Here is a 25,455-nt window from a genome sequence, read left to right on the forward strand (position 1 = left end):
TTAAACCGAGTGCAAGAGTTCTTTTAGCAGTCCACTTGCCATTTTTCCTGTGCAAACCTCCAAATTCAGTTTCATTTTTAAGCACCCTACCAGCCTCGTACCAACAAATGTATTCTGTCATACGGAAAATGAATATTTTAAATCCGAGCTTCCTGCTGGCATTCAAAACATTTCCACTTGGACTCTTACTGTATTCCTGCTTGTGTGTAGGTCGGAGTTGATGCTCTGTGTATGTCTCCTTGTCCTCTACCGTCACGTGTGTCTCCCCTTCCCCAACCTCGGGCCCGGCCCCGGCTCTCAGGAGTCATCCCCTGGAAAGGCATGACAGAGCCCCAGTGTTTGGAAATGGCTGCGCTGGCAGCGATAAGCAGTTCAAAGAAGAGAGCGCATTAATGTAATTGGCTGCCAGCAGCACATTTGGCCTCGTCGTCTCATATCCACACGCGGTAACACACACTCACCACACAGATTATTGGAGGAGAGTGTGTGAGAGAGGAGAGAGGATGAAATGAGAGAATGGGGGAAGAGATGAAGGGAAGGACAGATAGAGGGAAGAGAGGAGGAGTCGGGGTCCTCATTGTGTCGCTCATTAAGCTGTGGGAGGCTCGGGGGGGCTGAGAGATGAGATGAGAGGTGTCACAGTGAAATGTCAGGCCTGGATGGGACGTGGCTGACCTCCATGAAGCCCACACTCACACAGATTACGCACATGGAGAGGAGGAGAGGGGATCCTGTGCCCAATCTTTGGCCTCATATTATCCCCTCAGCTTCTCCTCTCCTTCTCACTCCCTAACTCCTCTCTCTCCCTCTGCCACTCACCTACTTTTGCCCTCTCAATTGTCCACCCATTACACCCAAATTACTGGTGTCAGTGCAAATTGAATAGTTGCAACCAGTTATCAGCATTTCCAATGAATAGCCACGACGGCTCCTTACTGCAGTGGAAGTGAAGGCTATTTCCTTCAGCTAATTTCCAAGTCTGTGTGATGGTAGGCACAAAGGAGAATGCCGGGTGGCTTCCTCTGCTGTTATGAAATGTTTTCACCAAAGGCTGCAATAGGCTTTGAAGTTTAGACTCTCGCCGTTGTATTTCAAACATTCTCTTCTTCTGTCTCTCTCTCTGTGAGTTCTCTGCAAGCACTTTCCTACTTTCTATTTATTTGTGTCTGTTGCTGTCTCTCTCAGTTAATATGCTGTTCTAATTTGTATTCGTTCTTTCTGCTCACCTTTTGATCTTGTTGTATCTTGACGATATTGGCGGGGAACAACATTTTTTAATCATGTTAGATTTCACATTTTTGCATTGGGTTTTTGATAAATAATTTAAAAAGTTTTGTAGCTAAAAATATTTCTAGAGCCAAGGCAACTAAAACTTCAATTTGCATAACAATGCCAGTTGCTAACTTCTTCTGTACTGGGATATCCCATAACCCGATTCAAAAGAATGGAAACTACTTGTGTCTAAGCAAAGGCATGGAGTTGTATTAGCCTGGATAAGTAACTAATTTCGTTTTGATATATTATTCTTAATGTAGTGATTATTAATCACTTTTGGTCTCCATGCATGTTCATGTTAGTTTTTGTGAACTCTGACTCTAGATGTCGGTTGCCATTTTGCCCAAAAATAATTACATTTAGGATCTTAGGTAATCATATTAATGTGATCACTATCATTATAACAGGCGACATTAAACACCCACACACAATAATAATAGACAATTTAAAGCTCAAAATGCTTGTCTTTTCACAGGTCAACCCTTCAAGTTGGACCCAAAGACTGCCCACAAGAAGCTGCGTCTGTCCAACGACTGTTTGACCATGGAGAAGGACGAGAGCTCGCTGAAGAAGAGCCATACCCCGGAGCGCTTCAGCAGCACAGGCTCCTATGGGGCAGCTGGTAATGTCTTCATTGACAGCGGGTGCCACTACTGGGAGGTGCTGCTTGGAGCGTCCACATGGTAAGAAAAAAAGAGACTCAATAAACTGAAATATTTTTCTTAGGGGAGTTTAAATCTAGGCTGTTATGCAAACCCACTCTCAACAGACACACTCACCACACACAGTGTATACTCTTAGCCTATTTGTGTTCTTTCACTAATTGGCTCTGAAGTAGACCTCTTCATGCAGGAAACACCCAAAGGGCCTGTGCTGATCTTGTGTGTCCTCAGCATGAGGTAGCTTGACTGTGCAAGTAGAGTCATTAAGGAGGACACTAGTTTCAGATCACTAATGCATTCCAAAATGTTCCTTCCCTGCAGGTATGCCATCGGCGTAGCTTACAAATCAGCCCCGAAAAACGAGTGGAGCGGCAAGAACTCATCCTCATGGGTGTTTTCGCGCTGCAACAACAACTTTATGGTGCGCCACGATGGCAAGGAGATGCTGGTGGAGGCAAGCCTGCAGCTGAGGCGGCTGGGTGTCCTGCTGGACTACGACAACAATTCACTGTCCTTCCATGATGCCATGAACTCCCAACACATTCACAGCTTTGAGGTCTCCTTCCTCCTGCCCGTTGTTCCCAGTTTCATGATCTGGAACAAGTCAGTCATGATTCTCTCAGGGCTACCCGTCCCCGACTTTGTCGATGGTTTGGCCTCCGATCTTCAAGAGCAGCAACAGCAGCAGATGGGCCTGTGCCGACAAGAGTCACCATACTTGACTGGGCTGAAGAGCTGCCACTGAGAAAAGCCCATGAATGGCCACGGAGAGAGTCCACTCAGGCCTAGGGACATTGACAGTGTTCTGCTGTATCCTCTGCTTTAAGAGAGGACCAGTTACTTTCTTATGAGTTTAGAAAGTGTTGGAGATATGCACACCAGTCTGGAAAAATGTCAGTCCTGTTAGTTTGTGGCTATCCAAAGCTTTGCAAATCTATCAGTGAATAGGAACAAGGTCTCTTGACTACAAATGTCAGTAGAACTACAATTCACAAGATGCCCTGGAATAGGTGAGGGCAGGGATGGACATCTGGGTTTATGACCATTTAAGGTCTCCCTTTTTGATCTATCTTCCTCCCGATGCGACCCTTAGGCAGATGATCAAGGAGGAACGGTTCACATCAGCCATTTAGAGTTTAAAGTTACAACATGTGAATAGTGAAATAATGTCTCCGATGCATTAAATTACAAAAAAGGAAGCTCAACAATGCAGAGGTAAAAAAATGTGATTGAGTGATTCTTCCTCTGACTACAGATATTAAATCTTTATTCCAAATGTCAATTTTTGTTTCTTAAAGGTGTGGTAGGTAATTTTGGAGAAACCAGCTCGAGTGCGCTAGAATTAGAAAATACACAGCCGGAAAAAATCTGCCGCTTCCTTACAGAGCCCCTCCTCCAAAACACACGAACGCGCACATGACCAATGAAGGCACGAGATAAGTTTGTGCACAGATGGAAGGCTGAGAGGCAGGTAGGCCATCCAGTTATTTTAGCCGGGCCGGCTAAAATGATTGGTCGTGCTTTTCACAGTACTACAGCTTCCACAGATGACATTTTTTGTCAAAGCACTTCAGATATTCATTGCTATCGGGATGTTAAGAGCATTCCATGGAATATAACAAAAAGTGTATCTCGAGCCGGTTTCTCAAACTTACCGACCCCACCTTTAACAAGGCGATGTGACATGTCATGTGAACTAAATTTGACAAAAAGATATATTTAATTTTAAACAAATGAGTGGCTTTAGGAGTCGTTTGAAGTTTTCTTGCTCAAGAGTTAGATCTAAAAGATCACAACCACTCATCTGTGTATACTAAATATGAGGCTAGACCTAGCAGTTTTCTCAGTTTAGCGTAGCATAAAGGCTGTTCCTGTCTAGTAATTCCAGCACATAGCTTTGTGTAAAACTACAGTGAAAAGTTTACAAGTAAAAAAAATGTCATAGAACATGTTCATTCCCAAGCTTTGCACGTGCTGCAGTACGGGGGGTTTTGCCTTTGGACAGAGCTAAGCTACTTGTTATTCCATCTTTGTTCTAGGCTAAGCTAACAGCTTGTTGGCCTTAGCTTCATATTTTGCATTATGAAACATGAGTGGTATTATCTAACTTTCAACAAGAAAGCTTACAAGCATTTTTCTGAAACATTTCTTTCTTTTAGATGTTGATGTGCCTTTTTGAGTCAGCTTTATTGTGTGAAGTACATGCTACCATCATGCTAACACAACTACAAGCTAGCTGGGCACGTTTTGAGATGCACCGCATCACTGTTTATGTGTTGTACCCTTAGTAGCTTTAAGTGGTCATTGCTTAAGTCTTTTCCTTGATCTTCCTCCTATATTTGACACCGCAGTCTGGTTTGTGTTGCCGGCTGTAGCTTCCTAAGTTTCAGGAAGTATTAATGTTGTTCTCAGATATTGATATGATCGTAGGGGGTAGATTTGCATCATTTGACTACTCATCTTGTAAAATAAGAGGTTTATTGAATATTAGAGAAAAAAAGTGTTATTTATGACAACAAATATGGTTTATAATTAATCAAAACATATTAATGATGCACTTTTTCATTGACACTATTTCCCCTCTATGAGTGTTAAAGTAGATGGAGCTGCCTGACAGGGATGTAATGGGGACGGAAAGAAACAACTTTCACATGTTGGTTGTGTTCACTCTGAAAAAATCAACATCATCCATTTTTTTCATTTAATATCATATTTAAAAAATACATATATTTATGATCAAGAGTTATTGATGGTTATTGAATATTACCCATAAATAAGTGTATTCTAATAAAGCACTTTTCAAAATATTATATTAACCTTGATGTCCTTAAACAGAAACCCCTTAAATGTTTTTTCACTGTGCTTTGAACACTTTAAACACAACCCGTGACTTTCCCTCCCCTGGCTCTTTTGGATAGCATATACTAACTTTATCTTGTTTAGAAAAGGGATATGATTATGGTGATGTTTATGCTTTTTTATCATGATGAAATGATAAACTAATAACTGTTCAAAAAAAAACTTTACTTTGTTTTTGACTATTCAGGGAAGGATGGGGTTAACACTTAACTTGCTGTCTGTCGCAATGTCATGGCATGATTGTGTTTTCCTCTGTGATTTGTTAACACACAAACACACAAACCTACACGTCATGTTTTGTTTAGGTTGGCTTTATTGTGATAAATGCATGAAACATTGTAGGATCCTACACCGCTTCACTGGGTACCTTCAGGAGCTTAAAGTCCACTAAGTCTTGTTTTTCATCAGTCATGACTTGTCGCTTACAATAGACTTGACCTCTTTTGGTTATTGTTCACTTTTCAGATAGCAGCTGAAGTTGGAACTTACTTTTTATTTGGATTCAAAGGCACAGTGTGGTTTCTTTCTGTCTTGGCATTCAGGTAGTGTCTTTGATTCAGACAATCAAATGTGTACCACAGTTAATGCAGATTTAAGTGATTGTGTAGCATGAAACAGGATTGAGACAATTGAGGTTGGGTTGACAAAAAGCAGGTGTTTTACATATTGTACCAGCGTCTCAAAGATGTGACACCTACTGGCCATTTCCACTCTTTTATGCATCACTACATACATGCCGTCTAAAGTCATGTAACATTTGTGTTGACAGAATATGATTTACTCGACTTGAAAAAACAGGCAAACACTGATTTCAATCATATGCTAGTTACCATATGATACGTTCAAGCAAAAGACCAATTGATGTAAAACTCAAAGCAATAGAAAAGTAGTGAAAATCTGACATGTCATAGTACAGTGCAGCTTTTATTCTGCAGTGGTCATTTAAGGTTACTGTGTGATGGAGGTATTGATGTTATAAGCGCTACAGGCAATAGAGATAATCCACTGGTCGAAGGGCTCCAGTATGAAAAGAGAGTTCTTTTTTTCTGTCAGGGAGATTAGTAGATTTTACCTGACTTCCAAATATCCACCCATTGTGTTGAATAATGTCGGTCACAGACTCGAAACGGCCAAATGCTGATTTGTGATCCAGACAAGCTCAACTCATCTGTGCAAGCGTGTTTGGCTGGGTCACTGCATGATTATGTGACCTTGCTGCAGGTTCATCAATCTTTCCTTATCTTCATGATGGGGTTTCTTATCTTGCGTACAGCATACGTTTTCTTTTTTCTTTTTCAAAAAATAAACCAGGACAAGAACACTCAAAAACGAAATGTTCATTGCCATGCATATCAGATATTTTGCAGTGCTCTTTCTTTCTTTGTGTCATAAGTCAATACAGTAAAATATATACGGTGAATGATTTTCAATAGCTACCCACTCCTTGTAGTGCAGTGTAATACCCTAGAGACAATACAATAGATTCTCCTTTTTGCTTTTTGTCTGTGTAACTTGGGAAATTATTTTTTACAACTCATGAGAAACACGCTCCTCTCCTTTTGGCACTTGGACCTTGATAAACAGCACAAAAATAACAGTGTTGCATTTATGCAAGGCTGTCTGTTTCCGGAGATATGAGAGATACTTTTAGCCAGAGAGGAATGTAAATCGGGGGAAATATATATTATATAAAGTTGTATAATATACAAAATATATATGAACCAATGTTATTTATGTGAATTTAAGTCCAATTAAAAGTCTGATCCCAAATGTGTTGGAGTCCCGATTGTCTTTGTCAGCTGTGTTGCTTTACTTCTCTTTTTTGTCATTTTTTGTAATTGCTAACACATTCGAAAATAGAACTATTTTTAAAGGTTTGCGGACAGTATATACTCACACAAATGCATTGACATACTTATATACGGCCACACACCTACACCTACAAATATTAACTTAAATAAGATGGTAAGGGAAGGCATTGCCAAGAGCTCTTCATTTTAGATATTGATAGTTTAATGCCTCTCAACTTGGGACCTGGCTCATGAAAATATAAAGATCTGTTGCAAATCTCCTTTTGAGTCATATCATGCATGCAGAGTGTTTCTAAACTCTGGTGAGTATATGGATACCAATTTAAAAATGAATGGTTAAAGGCAGAGTAGGCTGGGGGTCATATAGAGCTCAGGGAGGGGATAGTTATACTACGCCCTCTCCCTGGCACGAGAGCCTCATTACTAAAACATAGCACTGTAGTGCATGGAGCCCTGCACTGTCTGTAAGCAGGGCACACACACACCTACGCACACTGACCCATAAACAGAAGGCTTTATTATTTTGTAGATTGTTTTCTTCTGAGGCAGTCAAATGTTAAAATGTTCAAGTGAGACCAGGGGGATCTTCATCATAAAAACTGTTCAAGGTGTTGATATGCATATAAATAATTTAAGAACAAATATATTTTGTAAATATAGAAACATACCAATAATATGGTGCTATCAAGCTGACCCTACACTAACTCTGGCTGAAGCGATGATTGCACATATTGCATCACACATATACAGCATACCCATAACCTGGATAGTTTGGACCAAATCTGTTGACATGTTCAACCTAAAACTAGAAAATATGATAAAGCAAAAGTGTATGTCCAAAAACAGTCGAGGACCTAGGGGTGGTTTATTAATTTGAAGTTTTTTTATATATTTTACTCAAAGCTGGTCAACAATGACAAAAACACAGAAGCATTGGAACCGCACTACAGGCTTTGATCGTTATTCCCCAAAGATTCTGAAAACGTTGATGTTGACATCATCAGTAACATCACTAGTGAAAAGGCAGGATGTTTTAAAATTATAAATATCAAAACTTACAAAATAAAAGGCACAATTGAGCAATAAATTAACGTTACAACATTTGTGTTTAACTGCATCCACTTTAAGGCTGTGTACTGTACTGTACTGTCAGGGAAATTATTGTAATTTGTATCTTATTATTGGTGAAGAAAGACAGAGTTCAGACAGGACACTTCCAACGCATTAAGTCCAAAGAGAGCACTTATGATTCTTTCAGTCAGTATATACAGTAAGTCGGGGGAACTTGACAAATCTGACATTAATCTACGGGTAATCACACAAAATGAATGATGAAAATATTGACTTGGGTCCTGTCTTAAGGAAAATCCATTGTAACTCAACAAAGGTTTATTGTAGGGTTACAAACAGCAACAATATTGATAAATGACTTTTGAAGGAACTGTTGCTGCAGGACAGATTAACACCCCCTCTGACTTCACTTCTCTTACATGATAATATTGGTTTGATGTTAAATAAAAGCCCATGGTATCCTCTCATTCTTACCTTCTCTAGACCTCAATGAGCTGATCTTATAGTGCCTATTGTACATTTGTGCAGCAACTTAATAAGGTATATTTCTCTTAAGGGGCTGAGGGGATTGCAATTATAAACCATTACCTGCCGGACAACTCTATCTGGTGTTTAAGAACAGCAGAAGTCTGGACACTGGTTGTAATTTGTTTTAGGAACACAGTGATGGATTAGAAACTCAGAGCCTTAACTCCATCCAGTGATCAGAGGTCTTTGCAACTCCATGTGTGACAGATTAACTGCCATCTAATTGTGATGCTTACTTTGTCTCTGCACCCTCGCACTGCTAGCCAACTAGCAAGCCAGCCATTGGAGTAACCCATAATTACTTTTCTAATTGGAGAATAATTAGGACTCCCTGTGTAGCTCGTTAAATCATTTGTCACCGAAGCCTCTAATGTGGCGTACAACAACTCTCTAATTACACCCAATGGAAAGTCTACACGGTTAGGGAGCATTTCAGCACTACCTGTGGCTTTGGTTTCACCTGACAGAGCATCTTCCATCATTTCACATCCTGATATGTGTTGTTTAAGTAATCATTCATATTATTACTTACTAGAAGGTGTACTTTGTCCAACAGGGAAGTTTAAATCTGCTGATGCTTCGTATCATAAAAAACTGGGTTATTGATGTGAGGTCAGAGCAATACAGACGTTGCCAAACTGCTTTCTCTCACATTTGAAATACAACAAGGTCAGGTAATGTCTCTCTCCAGAGAACTGTGAAAGACTAATGGACGCTGTCATTACCAACAGGCAGTAGATTATTGTGATGTACTCCCCTCTGGTGCTCCCAAAAAAGACAGTAGCTAAAAATCTACAACTCAGAGTATTGCTTTATCTGAACCAATTTTCTCCGTTCTCACTAAGCAACACAAACATTTTCAGAAAATGCTTGATGGACACATTGTTTTCAGCTCTTCTGATGAATCTCTTTACCACAAAGACACGATTTTACGGTCATACATGTGGCTGCAGAAAAGCCCTCAAGAGGACCTCTGAAAATAAATCGATAAAAACTAAGTAGGCTAACTATTTGCTCAAACTCATTCTTGTGTATTCTTTGTATTGATTGTCTCATGATTTACTGCTCCAATAAAGAGAATTTAAATGAGGCAAATTAGTCAAGAAAAAGCTCCAAAGAGGAAAACTCTGGAAATAATACTATAATATCTCAGCCGTAAAGGTCAGGGAGCGTTGGCTGGGCAAGCAGTTAATAAACAAAGCTCACAACAATGCAACAAAACTAAATATCACATCATCATGATATGTTCTTATGGTACACTGAAAAAACTGAAACATTGACTTTAATTAAATGTATTATGCCAACAGATTTGACATAAGGTTATATTATTGCTTTAATAATTATGTAATATTAAGTTTAAATACAAAATATTAGGTTCAACTTAATTTGTTGATATAATACATTTAATTAAATCATGGTTTCAGTTTTTTCAGTGTAGGCAAACTCAACTCAATAGAGTGCATTCTGATGTTGCATCTATCTACTAATATACCACAGATTTCATAGTGCCCCACCCAGGCAGATACTAAGAGACCTAAATCAAACACACCCACGAGAGTGGTAACCACTAAAAGGTGCAAGGTGGTTGTTTGGCTAACATGCTAAATGGTCAATTGCTCGTGTTGGGCCGGCCCCTGTGGGACTTTTAGCTCAAGTAAGGAGGGAGGCTTTCCCGCTTTTTGTGACGGTAATCTCCAATGTGTCTGCAGTCATTAAATCCAGCATGTTTGAAAACTTTGAGACTTGGACAGAGTGGCTGAATGGAATGGTTGTAATTGTGTACAGGGAATAAACGAGCAAAGAAGCTAACTTGGAGCAAATTGAGGAGGACTACAAGGCTCACAGAATGAAGATCAGACCGGTGAGTAGGCTTCACTAACGCATGCATTTATTGATTTATTTGCTTTAACCATATATACAGTCTATGGCTTTAACGCGATATCGTCTCTCATTGTTGTTTGTGGTTGCAGCTGCGTCATAGTCGTGTTTGCTTTGGTAATATATTTCATTGTGCTGTTGATTCTTTAAGAAGCTTCAGGTTATGTATGGTCATTGCTCTTTTTATTTGTTGTCGATTATTGTCTAAATGTTGTCCTCTTTTTAGTTTAATTCTGATAAGGCTACCTCGAGAAACGTGGTTGTATATTTACAATTGATAGTCAGTCACACAGGCTGCAGTGTTTTCTTGAGAGACAGCAAGCGCATTTCGTGGCATCTGCGGGCAGTGGCAAGTACTTCCGACATCTGCCACGGAGGCCGCTACTCCGTGGTATCTGTGGCAAGTATATGCCACAGATGTGGTATCTGTGGCAAGTATATGTATGGCGGCAAATCTCTGTCATAAATTGCGAGGGCATATGAGATCCACGCGAGCACAAGTCAAGCAGCCGCGGACATATATTATTTTCGCGAGCACTAAAACGGCACTCGCGCGAGAGCAATATTGAAGCCTGCAGGGGAGAAACATGCCTTGAGCATGTGCAGCATCTACATGAGCTCTCCTTGGTCTCCTGCGCTCTCGCGAGCAATTCCTGCTCTTCTGCTCGTGAAAATCTGGCCTGCTCTCGCGCGCGGAGAAATGTTAGGAAGTGGGCGTACCGTGTCCCAGTAACGCCAAATCGAATTGGTTACACCCCTCCTTTTTATGAGTGGCCGTTTTCAAATGAAGAGGGATATCGGAGCGGGAAAGCCCCGCAGAAGAAGAATGGCTGACGACAAGGAGGTACGTACAAAACCCGGTACTTTTAGCTATGCATATAGAAAACAATGGTTTAACATAACTATAATTTTATCTGCTTGACGGGCATTTAAGATATTGACATTGCTTTATTTACAAGCCACGGTATAAGAAGAAAGTGACACAGCTGTCTGCCCGCAATAATAAAAGTTAGCTAAAGTTAACTGTTAGCAGATCTGGATAAACAAGACGACATGTCTTTGCATTGTGATTTTGACAATCAATTTGACTATTGCTTGTTTGTGTCTGTTTTGGATAGATAGATAGATAGATAGATAGATAGATGCATAGATAGATACTTTATTTGTCATTGTAACAAGTACAGCGAAATTACATCGACTCAAAGTCAAAGTGCCAGTGCGCAACAACAAGACAATAATTTAAAAACAGCAAGACAGTATAGACAGTATAGGAAGACATGATCCATTTACACTTGAAGCGTTATTTGTCTAAAGTGTTCATTTATGTGCATTGTCCCTATTGAAATAAATGATTAAATTAAAAATGCTATCTATTTTAACAGATAGAGTTACAAAATGCTGCCAGGCGTGTCGTTGAGTTGCTGAGAAGTGCCTTGGCTGAACCAACTTCTCAAAATCGTAAGTGAAACTAGGGGGAGATCACTTGTCTTCACAGATTCATCTAATGGTCAGTCGTTTACAAAAAATTACAGCTGCAGTCTTGGCCGGCGGAAGCACGCCGAGGTGTTTCAGTGACAGTTTTACCAACCTATATTAAAACCAGAGTGAAAAACTGAATTTCCCCATGGGGGATAATTAAAGGTTCATCTTCTTCTTGTTCTTCTTCTATTTATTTTCAGGGCTTGTGACTATCTGGGTAATGTTTAATTAATGAAGCCTTTATATATTCTAACTACTTTACGTATTTAGTACTCAGTTTATTTAGATTCTAGGGAATCATAGACATCTTTAAATTGTGTTCACAGATGAAGTACAGGTTCAGGGAGAGCAGGTGGAGGTGGGCAACAGACAGCCTACTATACAGGGACAGCAGCAGTCTGGTCTTGGCAACAGGCAGCAGGCTGGGACAAGGCAGCGTCAGGCAGTCCAGGGGCAGAAGCAACAAAGGACCCCTGGCTTTCCTTCTACAGCAGGAAATACAGTGGACCAAAATATGACCAGGTTTGGATCCGTTAGGAAATAAAGATAGTTCTGAACTGAATTGCCATTGTAATAACTCGGCAATTGACTATAATTCAGGGTATTTTTTTATAGAAATTAACGCTCTTCAGATTGTTCAGAATGAATATATTGTATAACAGCTTCTTAAATGCCTCTCTTACACATTGTTTTCAACTCCTCAGGGCTTTCCCCGGCCTATTCAAATCGGGTAGAAGCTATACCCCATCTCCCAAAAGAAGGGCTGTTAGGTCAACCCCAATCCAGTTCTTTCTGATCAATAAGAGCACAGAAAGAACACCAAAGTCATCGGATGAAATGGTCCTTCTCCAGGCTGGACTTGGCAGGAGGACTCTCAATATCCCCGAAAATGCTGACCACTCCCAGGTAAGATAGAACAAATAATAAGGGAAGGAATCAAGATAATTAAGAAGCACTTTATTGATCCCAATTTCGGGACATTTTTTATGTATTACTGTAGTTTCCCAATCCACTGAAGTACTACTGGTCACAAATCAGATTCAACAGTGGTGACATGTGTGGAGGGTTATAGTTCTAACTGCACACTTGTTTTGCTCTTCCCACATAGATATCATATATACTTATGGAATCATATTCCAAAATGGTACCATTTGAAGGGGCCTGGACGCTACATAAAGCTGCTGGTAAGATACAATCTCCCTTATTAAATTCAACTGTGGTCTAGTATTTCCGCAGTTAAATCCTATTTATACCTTCTATCTTCTCCTACAATAGCTGCTCTTATAATAGCTCATTAATGCCCTTGATGGTTTGCATATTTACCTACCCTCTTGTTTTTAGCAATCCATGAGAAAGCCTAACACTGCAAGTGTGCATCTTGTTAAAATCAACTGCCTCCCTTAGAACATTCTGTGCATTAAATAACATCAACTTGTTTGTATTCCCACATAGGAGGATCAGGTCAGCGGTAATTAAGTGTTTTGGCACCTGAGGCAGAGGGTTACACGGGGGCCTACCTTGCCTAAGCTTTAGGTGGAAAAGGCTGTCTCTATATAATGCCCATCCAGGACACTTTGGACACCTCCCCCTTGTCCTACTCATCGAAGGAGTTCAAAAATATGCCAAAAGCCAGATGTGCCACGTGTCATCTAAGCATGCCTGTCCAGCTGTTGGCTTTACATGCACAAGAGTGTGAACCAAGCAGCTGTTCTGACCGCATGGATCTGGAACCGGTAATGTTATTCCACAAATTACTATGCAGGATCATTATCATCCTGAATCGACAGCTTTTTTAACTGGTTACGATTTTCAGGATCTGGACCCAGATTTAGATGAGTCTCCAGCTACAAGCAATCCTGGGAATGTAAGCTCACTAATATTGTAGGTGTTTGTTTCTAAACAATTTTCATTGTATGTGTCATTAATTGGCAGTCTTTCTACATTTTTATTATAGGCTTCTCCAAGTGTGCTCCCGTGTAGGACCTCCTGTTCTAAAATCTATATTAAGGTAAAATCAGGGCATTATTTATCAATTACATTATTGCAGATGATGAAGGTTTCTGCGTCCCAGTAATTCACTTGAATATTTGCTCTGCTTTTCTGTATTTTTAAAGGTGGCCTGTCCATTGTGCTCAGAGTTATTTCCTGAGTATTTGGTTGAAATACATGCCAGCACTTGTAGAGAAAGGTTTTTTTTTCTCCTATTATGCACATTCTTTATATACTTTTTTCTTTCAGTGTTAGATATTGTAAACCATGATTAAGGCATGCCCCATTGAAATATTTCATCAGTACATTGCACTCGACACAAATTATCGATTTGGAAGAACATGCCAGTGAAGAACTGACAGGGCGAGAGAAAAGGTAATATGCTTAAAATGTACCTGTAATTGCTTATTTTAAACAAAAACGTCCTGCAGTTATTGTGTTCACTATTTGTGTTAATTGTACTGTTCATCAGTTGCCCTGCATTGTTATTGTTATGCCTTGAATATCATTTAAAAGACGCCACTTTACATCAGTCAGGGGTCGTCAGTTCACTCAATGATACAAAAGGGGTCTCTTAAGGGAAAACGTTTTGGATCCAGTTGTCTAATCAACTTCTAATTGTTTCCTTCAAGTCTTGCTGAAGCCATCGAAACACTTAGTGGACGAGTGGACACAACGACACTCTTTAATGTTAGTGTCACTAGGGAGGACATGTTTGAAAGGGGTTTAGGGCAGTGGAGACGTCAGAAGAGGTCTTCTCCCAAAAAAAACCTCCGAGTGTCTTTCATTGGAGAGTCTGGAATTGACCATGGGGCTCTCCGGAAAGAATTCTTAACAGGTATATGTTTACCTCCTTATAATAAATGAAAATATTCCTCAGTGTGTGGCGGTTCTCTGGTTGCATGCAATTTCTGTGCTTGCACAGGTTAAGGGCTTTGCATGACGCGTGCTGTTCTTTAACATATACAGTGGTCTAATTGAGATTATCAATGTATTGATCCACTTTTCCTTTCAATCATAGAAATGATGGCAGGTGTTGAAAGGAAGTTTTTTCAGGGAGGGAGTACAGGGAAAACCCCCAAGTACTCAATTACTGACTACCACAAAGAGCATTTCAAGTATGTAGAATTGTGTTCTGCAATGTCTTTTCAATGTTTATTTCATTTATTAATAATGTTTATGCATTGATTAAACTTTGTTAATGCAGGACAGCTGGAGAGATTATGGCAGTCAGTATAGTGCAAGGTGGTCCTCCACCTAACTTTTTCAGAGAGTGGTGCTATGGATACATATCCACTGGGGAGATTGATAGAGATTCCATTTCCAAGGAAGATGTGACTGATCCAGAGCTCAGCCAGCTTATGGAAGAGGTAATCTTTGTCTTCTCCTCAGATACTCCTTCATATAATATGATGTTTGTTTTAGTATGGTTGACACACACACCTCTTTGTAGTGTGAATATTTTCTAATTCTTAAAATAAGTTAAGGCTCCCATGACTTACTGTGTGATACTGTTTTTCTAATTGCAAAGGTTGAGATAGCTGAACCTGAAGCTATGTACGACCTTCTGGATCGGATAACAGCATGCGGGTACAGTGGTCCTGCAACGTGGGAGAGGAAGGAAGACATAATAAAGTATGTACATATGCTAAGTGATTTAACCCATAACAACCCATGTTTAAAACCAATCAATTATTCCTTTACACTCATACTTCATATTGAGTGTGCAGTCACTCTTTCCCTTTTTTATGTATGATTTTATATTATTGCTGTTATCTGTTACTGAATTATAGGGCAATTATCTTGCACTCATCGGTCCGCACTCTACCAATGCTGCAGCAGATATGCTCAGGCATGAAGCTGTATGGCTTGTGTGAGATGATAGTACAACAACGACAGCATTTCAGGGATCTGTTCGTCGCTGGCCTTCATGAAAAGGTCAGTATTATGTCTCTAGCTGATTTTACCACTGAATTTCAAACCTTAACCCTTTAACAGCCAGCGCCACCATTTGGTAGAGCACATTTTGTGTCTTGATATCCTGTTGAAAAAATGTTTTAAAAGTTTAACTCTACCTGATTCAGCCATCTCTACCATTTGGTTGACATGTTATGCACAAAACAACCTCTAGATGTCACTGTGGTTAGAACAGAAAGCCATTCAGCTTTCCACTGAGAAAGTTGGCATGCTAAAAAATCACTGCTGAAGAAATCACTCTTTTCGGTCAACTTTTGTAAGGTAACCATATCATTTTTGACATATTTTAATGTCAGAGCATTGACTGAACATAATTAGATAACTTGATGCACAAAAAAAGTTTTAACAAACTAAACTAGCAATATAACTTTTTCAGAGTTTCAGAGATGTTTTCCAATAAAATATGGTAAATAGATAGATTCATGGTAATATTACTACATCTTATATTACATTATTACTACATCTATACTGCCTTATGAGTCTCAGAGTGAAAGAGTGATAATAATTTATACAGCAGCTTTCATGCATGGCATACAGCCCAAAGTTGCACACAGATGAGCAAGTTAGGCCAACACAGGATATAGACATTTGCTGTTAGGCCAGTGGTTTCCTGTTAGGCCAATTCAGCATCTACAGTAAGATGAGCACGTTTTTTTTTTTATTATGAAAAACACTTAACATTACTTTTTATATCAATATCAATATTGATACCTTTTTTTTTTGTAAATGTGCTATGTGTGTGCCATTTGATAAAAAAATGCAAACAAATTATTTTTCCATCGTTTTTTTTCTTGGTCTGGCAATTAAAGGGTTAAGCTCATCCAACTTTGAGCATACATCATTTTGTTTTTTCCTCTCTCCAAGCCGGATGCTGAATTCCTGATGGGAGCCATATCTCCAGTCTTCAGCGAGCTGGGCTCGCTGCGACGCCAGAGGGAATCAAAGATTGTTAACTTTTTACAGGACTTCATCAAACACATTGAAGAAAAAGGTGATACTACTGCCCTGACATTTTATAAACGTATTTGTTCTTGAATTTTACCCCCAATTACGACGGGCAACTCAATGACAGCTTTGCATACCCTTTTTATTCATGTTTACATGTCTCATTTTAAACACAACTTTGCATCATGATGGTTGCAATGAAACAATGATAACTAAAGCAGGACTGGCTAATGAGGTTTTCTTCTTCAAAATATCCACATAAAAAAACTATTTAAAAACAATAGCCATATTTATTGACATTGCTTAGGTGAATATATGCATTTCTTTGTATTCATTTTCAACTTGTTTTTAGAGGAAGAAAAGAGCTTTGTGGTTGAAGAGAGGGGGACCCCTGTGAAGATAACAGAGAGTGATGAAAGAGACTCAAGAGAGACAGAGTCTACAGGTGAAGCGGCAAAAGATGAAGAGGAGATGAAGGAAAAACCCAAGATCACTGTTGGTTGCTTCCTTCAATGGCTTACGGGGCAGGCACACGTCCCCATCACCTCAACAGAGAGAGAGATGTTTAAAATCTTAATTGAGTTCGATCATGATTGCAGCGTGCGCTATGGTACACACACGGTATGCTTTCCCGTAGTGAATGCATGCTCCAACTCCATTACCTTTCCGACAAGGCACCTCGGCTCATATCCAGAGTTCCTGAGCATCATAACACAGGCTGTTATGAATAGCAGGGAGTTTAGCCGCTCTTAAGAGTCATAGAATCGATGTTTTCTGGGTTAGGGTTAGACAGTCTTTATTGCACTTTATTTATTTGTTTTCATTTGTTCAAGATGAGAATACAGTCAAACTTTCAAGTGACATACTGTTCTAGTCAAAATGTTTTGGAAACAAATGGTGAAGTTGGGGAACCATTATAGTTTTGAGCTGTATTTTGTGTAAATTGTTTCAATTTAATGGAATAAAAACCCAGTCACCAGTTGTGCCAAGTAACTTTACTCTATCCTGAAATCGGCATCATGACTTATTTTACTCTTGGTACTTAAGTAACACTTTGAACACAGGAATTTTACTTTGACCTCATCTGTGTCATTCAAGGGAGCTGTATTTCTTAAGAGCCACATCTTTCAGCTACATACTCACGGAAGAGTAAGTACAGTTCCTTGACCGGAGTGTTTGGGTCAATTTGCTGAAATACTGATTGAAGTTCAGTTGTGTCTTCTGGACTCAAAGGGCAGTCGAATTCGGGGACGACAATCCCTGCATCCTCTTCTTCTCCATCGTGGTCAGCAGCAATTTCCCAGTCAACATCTGGCTCCTAATAACCATAACAGAGGTTTTGAACACTTTGGTGAAATAAATGTCTTATAAACAATGTGGAACAATGACATCAAGTAATAGTTTTTTATTTTTGCAGTTAAAATAACACAAACTGAATAAAATGCCCAGAAAATGGTCATGCCAAGAGTAGGGAAAGAAAGTAATCTTTTGACAATGTATATTACACAAAGTAAATGGTAAGTAATTACTATCGTGGGATTGCCCACAGTACTGAGTATGTAAGTCGCTTTGGATAAAAGCGTCTAACAAGTGACATGTAATGTAATACTGAAAGGAGATCAATACCTCTGGGCTCTCCGGCTGATCAATGTTTGTCTGCATCAGTCCAAGTTGCCATAACTGCTCTGGACATTGGTTCCGTTCAGTGCTGAGTGGATGATGGTTCCAGCCTTCTGTAAAAATCCCCAAGTCCATCTGAAGTCGGGGAAGAATGATGTAGTGCACACAGAAGAGGTCGTCTGTTGATGAGATGTCAAGCAGACCATCCTCTTCGAGGGAAAGCAGTATCGCAGAGTACTTGTTGATGACAATGACTCGTACATCACGCCAAAGACGCTCAATCCTATGGATGAAAATACATGGTTTAGGGAAAACCAGTTCAAGTGATCTATTTTCATGCTGGCCTAGCATGGGTTAAGTGCAAGGTGCTTGGTCTGCACATCAGATAAGTTCACCTCACTAATTGAGTTACTAAAGATGCTGCAATTTACCTCTGGTTATGAACACTTTTACCAGAGATGAAGCTTCCACTGTCGGTGCTGCGAACCGAAAACATGAATCCTGCGATCTGTACGTTTTCTACTCCTTGGTATCCTCTGACCCTGAAATGTACACAGTTGAGTAAAGGAATGTCAAAGAAAATACTCATCCAAAAGTGTCACAGTATTGATCTAGTTCTCCAAAGAGTGCTTTTTTCTGTGAATTCACCTTAAAGGCACTCCATGTCTTTGTGTCGCCTCTAAGAAGAAGCCATAGGCTGTTGACGCATGGTTCTTGGTCGAAGCACCCAAGTACATTACCTGCAGAAAAGCAGAGAATATTTAAGAATAGGGCAATTACACACAATAACTAGGCGACATTCTGTTAAACTGTATTATAGGGGGAAAAAGGCAGAGATTAAAGAATTCCTGTTGCAATAGAAATAAGCAAACAATACTGACATACAGTATACTGACTCATAATACTTGTGCAGCAAAAGTAGGCAATGCACAAAATCTCCTTTATATCTACTTTGACTTTGCTGCTTCCTTTTTAGTCCATACACTTTCTCCATTTGGACCAAATTCCTTAAGCAAAGCCAGGACACAGCGTTGGGACCTCTTTTGTGGTTTTAAGTAGCTAGTCGTAAACTCGTACAAAAAATACATGTTTGTTTAATGTGTGTCTACTGAAGTGAAATGCAGTTTTACCTTTCTCGAATACCCGTCCACTCCACCAAATAAGACAATGTTATAACTGGAAAACCAAAGAACAAACTGTTATAGCACTCTGGAATTGAAACACTGATTCTCCAAAACTGGGACATTACAAAGAGATTATTTCTTAAATCACTTAGCGAAATATAAATACCACTACCGTATCAATTTGTGGTTGGTATCCACGTGCACAAGCGACAGAGGCCCTCGCACTGAATATGTTCTCCTCACAACACAGCCCAGACTAGCCAGTCTGGAGAGGATGCCTATGGAATCCACTCGATGCATTGAGGCAGCCATTCTTATCCATTGTACACGTAGACCAATGGATAACAACCGTCCTTTGACCATTCGGTATCCAGCAGTGGGCATGTCATTCTTGATGGATATGACCACGTTATCCAACTCCTCATCACTGATGGAGCTATACATATCTGAAACAGATAAGCCAAACTCTCTCATCCTTCTAAAGACTGTGCTGGAAGAAACACCTAGCAGCTTAGCAATGCAAGGCACCGATAGGTTTGTCCCCAACATCTCAACCAACTGCTGCCTCTCAATTTCAAACTTAGGGCGTCCTCTTAGACCAATAACTGATCCCACTGCTGTATTTGGGGCTAATGAATCTAAATATTGCCTAAGTAGTCCAAACAGCTCTTGAAGAGCTTGGATTATTCCTTGCGGTATGTCAACATGTCTCGAAAGTGCTTGCAGGAGGTACAGCTCCTGGCGACATGCAAACTCCAGGAAATCCAGGTCAAGTGGTGCTCGAATGAGTGCAAGCTCAAACTTCGACAGGAGTCTCTCCAGGATCTGCCGTTTCAGAATATGCTGTGAAGAAAAATAAAGTATTAAATACTATTTAATTATATTTTTAAGAAATGTGGTAAATCTTTATTGAAACAATTATGTCAAATACAGAATAAGGCACATAAACATCATCATAAACATTCCAAAAAATAAGCTGAGGGCATTTGAACAGAAAAAAAAGAGGTCATTCAGAAATGAAAGTGCCAAGAAACTTGCAAAATTCTTGGGCTTTTTTACATTTGCATCATTTTATACTTTTTTTGTATAGTATTATTTATTTGAGAAAGGCAATAAAAACTGGGGAAATTTGGAAAAAGCGACATTTGTGAATAAAATATTTTGCTAAAGTAATCAAAATGATTAATTCCAAATTCTGTTTTTGAAAGCTACAATTTATATTATCATATGTCAAGACCGGAAAAGTTAATTGGTTCTTATCTTTATAATAGAATTGTTTGAATACTTTTGAAAAATATGTATAAAAATGTATTATCTAAAAAACTCAATCTATTTATAAGTAAGGACTGCTCTTGTGGAATAACCACAGAATACAGAAGCATGCCTTTTATTAAAAACAATCATTAGTAAAGTAAAGTAACTTACGTTAGACGTTTCCACAGCCATATTTCATCACGTTAGAGGTTGTAGGGACTTCCTGGTTTAGGTTTAAATCCAGACAACGGCCAATCATAAAAGAGGAGGGGTGTAACCAATTAGATTTGGCGTTACTGGGACACGGTACGCCCACTTCCTAACATTTCTCCGCGCGCGAGAGCAGGCCAGAGTTTCACGAGCAGAAGAGCAGGAATTGCTCGCGAGAGCGCAGGAGACCAAGGAGAGCTCATGTAGATGCTGCACATGCTCAAGGCTGCACATGCTCAAGGCATGTTTCTCCCCTGCAGGCTTCAATATTGCTCTCGCGCGAGTGCCGTTTTAGTGCTCGCGAAAATAATATATGTCCGCGGCTGCTTGACTTGTGCTCGCGTGGATCTCATATGCCCTCGCGATCTATGACGGAGATTTGATGCCATATATATGCCACAGATGCCACAACTTGCCGTGGCAAGTAAATGCCACAACTTATATATGCCACAACTTATATATGCCACAACTTGCCGTGGCAAGTAAATGCCACAAGTTAAGAGTTAAGAGAAGGTTTACGGTAGCTGCCACTCGCCTTCCGTGGCAAATGCTGATATTTAAACCCGTATTTATCAGTCATTATAATGAAAACATGTAATATGCACTTTAAGTATATTGTTATGCTAATCATTTTGCGCTTTTACTTGAGTAACATTTTAATGCATGACTTTTACTTGTAACAGAGTATTCCAACATTTAGGTTGGCTACTTCTACTTTTACTTCACACTAGAACCGCCAGGGGTCGCTGTATAGCCTACCTAAAACCACCAACGTGTCAAATGAACGAATGCATTGATTTTCAAGGTACAATGTTATTTTATTTATCATACTAGAACACAATGAGTGTTGCCACTACTCGCCGTGGCATGTGCCTTGGCATTTGTGGCATCTCCCACAGAGGCCACTACTCTGTGGGAGATGCCACAACTTGCCGTGGCAAGTATATGCCACAACTTGCCGTGGCATTTGCGCATGCTGAACGGGAGTTGCCACAAGATGCCAGAGTTAAGAGAAGTTTTACGGTAGCTGCCACTCGCCTTCCGTGGCAAATGCTGATATTTAAAATCGTATTTATCGTGTAAAATGTCGCTGTTTAGGCATGACTTTATCGGACTGATCTGTACACAGGACTGATGTGCGATCTCTATTTTTCAAAAAGATAATAAATTATCATTTATATTCAATTTTACTTGGAATAGCCTACGTGGTTTGCTAAAATAAACAAACGTGCTATATCTATGATAGTAGGCTAAACATAGGCCTATATTGTAATAAAAAAAGAAATATTAGCAAGTGAGCGTTGCAACGCAAGCCCTTGGCAATTGTCGCTTCTTGAGGGGAGTTTCCACTGCTTGCTACGATAACCAGGTGTATTGTTACTAGTAAAGAGAAATACTCGGAAGGCGAGTGGCAGCTACCATAAACCTTCTCTTAACTTGTGGCATTTACTTGCCTCGGCAAGTTGTGGCATATACTTGCCACGGCAAGTTGTGGCATATACTTGCCACGGCAAGTTGTGGCATATACTTGCCACGGCAAGTTGTGGCATCTGTGGCATATACTTGCCACAGATACCACATCTTTGGCATATACTTGCCATAGATACCACGGAGTAGCGGCCTCTGTGGCAGATGCCGGAAGTACTTGCCACTGCCTGCCGATGCCACGAAATGAGCCAGGCCCTACTGCATATAGCCTGATACCCTCCCAAACTGACTCAGTTTTTATGTCCACAGCATTAAGTTTGATAGCATTACCTCTAAACTCATCAACAACATAATAAAATGTACTAACAATTCTTGGCAGGTTAATACAAAGCCACCATGTCATATTTAATCACTACCTTATTCTGATGCATAACTGATGTTACTTAATTCAAGTCTGGGGTCAACCATTTTAGAACACGCCAGGGTTTTCTATCCAACATTAAAATGGCTCATCAATACTATTGCCATCACAGTAGTAGGCCTACATACAATCTAGCCAGGTTTGTCTTCAGCTTCGTGCGGCCATCTGTGTTTGTCAGCGAGGTGCCGTTTCAGTGAAGGTCTGTCAGAGCTACAAATACACAGCTGGAAATAATGAACTGCAAATCTGCATCGAGTCCCTTGCCCTGTATCACCAATCCACACCTGCTGCAGCTGCACCCACCTGCCCACAGTGGAGTGCAATCCAAGAAAAGCCTCATTTTATTACCATCTGCTTTGGGGGGGAGTTATTTAAATCTCACTGATTTGGAGGCTGATCTGCTTTCGAATAGCGTTTTAATAGCGTGTTGGAGTGCAAGTGTTCACAATCCTGCATGTGTTTTCTGTGTCTATTTACGCCTGCTTGCACGTGGGTGGACTTGTCTTTTAATGAGGTTGTTGTCTTCCCTTGGCTACACTTTTGCCTATTTAACCTTTTGCTTGAAGTAAGTGTTCAGCAAGAGGCTAATTTTTGTATTTTTTCCGCTGTGCACAAGCAGCATAAAACATATAAAAAGAGCAGCATCATACAATCTACACACCATAGATCAAATATAAGAAATACAGAGAACACACAGATAAAAGAGAGATAATAAAAATGAGTTGCCTTTGGACCTGTTGAGGCAGCCTTTACCTTTCCTAAGTGAGAATGAATTAGACCACCGGTGAGGAGAGCAAAGGCTTGGCTCCCTGCCTGTGGGTTGATGGAAGAGAGCTATGAACTCTGGGAAATGAGGATCTAAACAGGCAGTAGATCACCCGGCCCACCGGCTCCGTCTCTATCAGACACTCTGACACTGTCTCTCTCTCTGTCTCTCTCTCTGACTGAAACACCCAGACACACTTTTACGCTCACACCACATACCGTCAATATCTAGATTAATCTCTGAGGGTGGAATCAATCAACTGGCCCTGGAGGCTTGAAGGTGCTACTGAAAGAGAGAGATATGTCCAGGTGCTTTGGAGAGATCTCAGCTAAAAATCTATACCCCTCCATCTTTTCTTATGGATATGACAGGGTGTAAGTTGCATAGAGATATTGTCGCCGTTGCTGACACATTGATGAACAGTTTTGGGACAAACTGTAAGAATGGTGTTACATGGATGGGTGATACATGTAGGGGGGGGGGGGGGGGGTAATTGTCTATTCCCTTGACCTTTAGCTAAACCCCTCACCATGAACAGTAATCCAATCATAGCTCCAGTGGTGTCGACTTGTAGTGTTTCCAAAACCAAAATACACTTGAGAAAACCGTAAGGGAGTGTAAGAATGTCGGGCTAACTAGCTTACGTGTAAAAGAGTACTTTAAAGGTCAACAGCTGTATCATTAATGGAGCCTTTGGGGTTGCTGGTACACTATAGGTACAGCTGATTTAAAAACCAGCCAGTTACAAAATCTGTGACAAAATGTATGGCTAAATAAGGAGCCTATTGGGCTAAAGTAGTCTGTATTCTTGGACAGTTTAAAAACGTTAAAAGCCTACAGATTTTGACAGTAAATCTGGCACTTTTATAATTGTAACCTGCATTACGTTTTTATGGGCTCTATTGTTTTGTACAAGATTTCTGAAAAATATATAATAAAAACGTATAAGTTCCACATCATTCTGACACCTCCTTTCTGTAAATCTTTATCTAAAGCACTTATAGGTGACCCTGCGCTTAGAGTACAGTCAGTGTGCTGCATCGCTTTTGACCAAGCTGTCCTTAAGATTGAGTGCTTCGATTTGGATGAAACCATCCAGAAGAGGTTTTGCTTCAGCCAGAGGGGAAAGTGTCTCGGAGGAGCTCTCCATCATCCCTACAGCTACTTTCTCAGGTTAATGGATTAAGAAAATACTCTTTTCTCTCTGAGAGGCCGGAGGTTGTGGTTTCAGTACATCTAACAATTGATGTTTGGAGAAAAAGATTGGGGATGCCAGTAGTTGTGCATGTTTCTGTACATCTTTGCAGATAGACTGTGACAGAACATTGAACCACCTTTTGTAGAAATGGCTTTTACACAGACAGCCAAATTAAACTGTCAGAAATGCACAGACAGTTGTGAAGAAACTCTTTCTGATGCATGAATTCCCCTTGAGACACTGATGTGGAGAATCAGTGCTGACTGACATCGGAGGTTTAGTGCAGGGAAGTTGTTTTTTACAGCAGTACAACAAAGAAAAGGGAGGTGGTCCCCTTTTTTGGACTTGTGAAGCCAACAAGCTCATAAACACAGCTTTAGTGACTAAACTATGATTGATTTATCTAGACTCTCAAAATAATTTATACTCTGGGGAGAGATCATAATCAAAAGTAAACACAGCTTGGTAATTTTGTCAAGTGAACCATGCTGACACTTTGATCCACGCATATCTAATCCATGCTCCAAAACAGCAATCTCCATCTAAATGATCCCCTGTATATTAAGCTGTCTCATCTCTTGTCTGTCCGCAATCTTTGATATTTATCAAGCTTTATTTCATGCAGATGGAAGCCCATTAGCTTCAGACAGTTTCAGGTTCACAGTTGACATAATTGGATGCAGCTCATGATATAAATAACTGTCCTTGACCCGTGTGTGTGCCTTTTTAGAGATGTTCACTAATGGGGATGTGCCGTGAGGGCAGTGGAATAATGATAAAGTACCGCCGGCATACAGTGATGCCACCAGAATAATATATTTCTCCTCATGGTGTTATCACATTGTGTTCATGTTTTTCCTTGTACCTACATCTAGAATCCAGATTTTGAAAGCTTTGATAACAGCTCACTATGCAACTAAGTCTTATAACACATGGAAATAAAATGATTATTTTAAAGCT

At 40.0% G+C, this 25,455-nt stretch overlaps 4 protein-coding genes across 10 annotated transcripts in view; all 4 read left to right on the forward strand.

Annotated features, from left to right (window-relative positions):
- mid2 (midline 2) overlaps positions 1-6,568 on the forward strand; it is a 142,712-nt gene extending 136,144 nt beyond the window's left edge. The window contains 2 exon segments of the mRNA XM_079671326.1: positions 1,751-1,958; positions 2,259-6,568. Of these exon segments, the coding sequence (XP_079527452.1) occupies positions 1,751-1,958; positions 2,259-2,682 (632 nt within the window). The 3' untranslated portion in view covers positions 2,683-6,568.
- A 3,257-nt stretch (positions 6,569-9,825) lies between these two features.
- Positions 9,826-25,455, forward strand: part of pmt (phosphoethanolamine methyltransferase) — a 50,160-nt gene continuing 34,530 nt past the window's right edge. The window contains exons 1-2 of one of the 7 annotated variants that reach the window (XM_079667842.1): positions 9,826-9,893; positions 9,992-10,067. The gene's annotated coding sequence lies outside the window, so the exon portion shown is untranslated. Of the gene's footprint in view, positions 9,894-9,925; positions 10,068-25,455 lie in introns of those variants that run through there. The other 6 variants (XM_079667843.1, XM_079667844.1, XM_079667849.1 and 3 more) reach the window with 6 other exon arrangements.
- On the forward strand, positions 10,906-13,150 carry LOC307033617 (uncharacterized protein). Its single transcript, XM_079672152.1, has 6 exons — positions 10,906-10,928; positions 11,467-11,542; positions 11,890-12,085; positions 12,268-12,469; positions 12,672-12,747; positions 13,016-13,150. Exons 1-6 carry the CDS (start codon positions 10,911-10,913, stop codon positions 13,033-13,035), a joined length of 588 nt encoding a protein of 195 aa, XP_079528278.1. The 5' UTR covers positions 10,906-10,910; the 3' UTR covers positions 13,036-13,150.
- LOC307033055 (G2/M phase-specific E3 ubiquitin-protein ligase-like) lies at positions 13,120-16,564 on the forward strand (the record flags this gene model as incomplete). The annotated part of the gene is made up of 11 exons (XM_079671327.1): positions 13,120-13,296; positions 13,377-13,427; positions 13,518-13,571; positions 13,678-13,751; positions 13,856-13,927; positions 14,185-14,390; positions 14,574-14,670; positions 14,760-14,922; positions 15,084-15,187; positions 15,346-15,490; positions 16,394-16,564. The coding sequence occupies 11 exons, from the start codon at positions 13,120-13,122 to the stop codon at positions 16,562-16,564; spliced, it is 1,314 nt and encodes a 437-aa protein (XP_079527453.1).

This window comes from Notothenia rossii, assembly GCF_949606895.1.
Source record: "Notothenia rossii genome assembly, chromosome: 3".
Classification (NCBI taxonomy): Eukaryota; Metazoa; Chordata; class Actinopteri; order Perciformes; family Nototheniidae; genus Notothenia; species Notothenia rossii.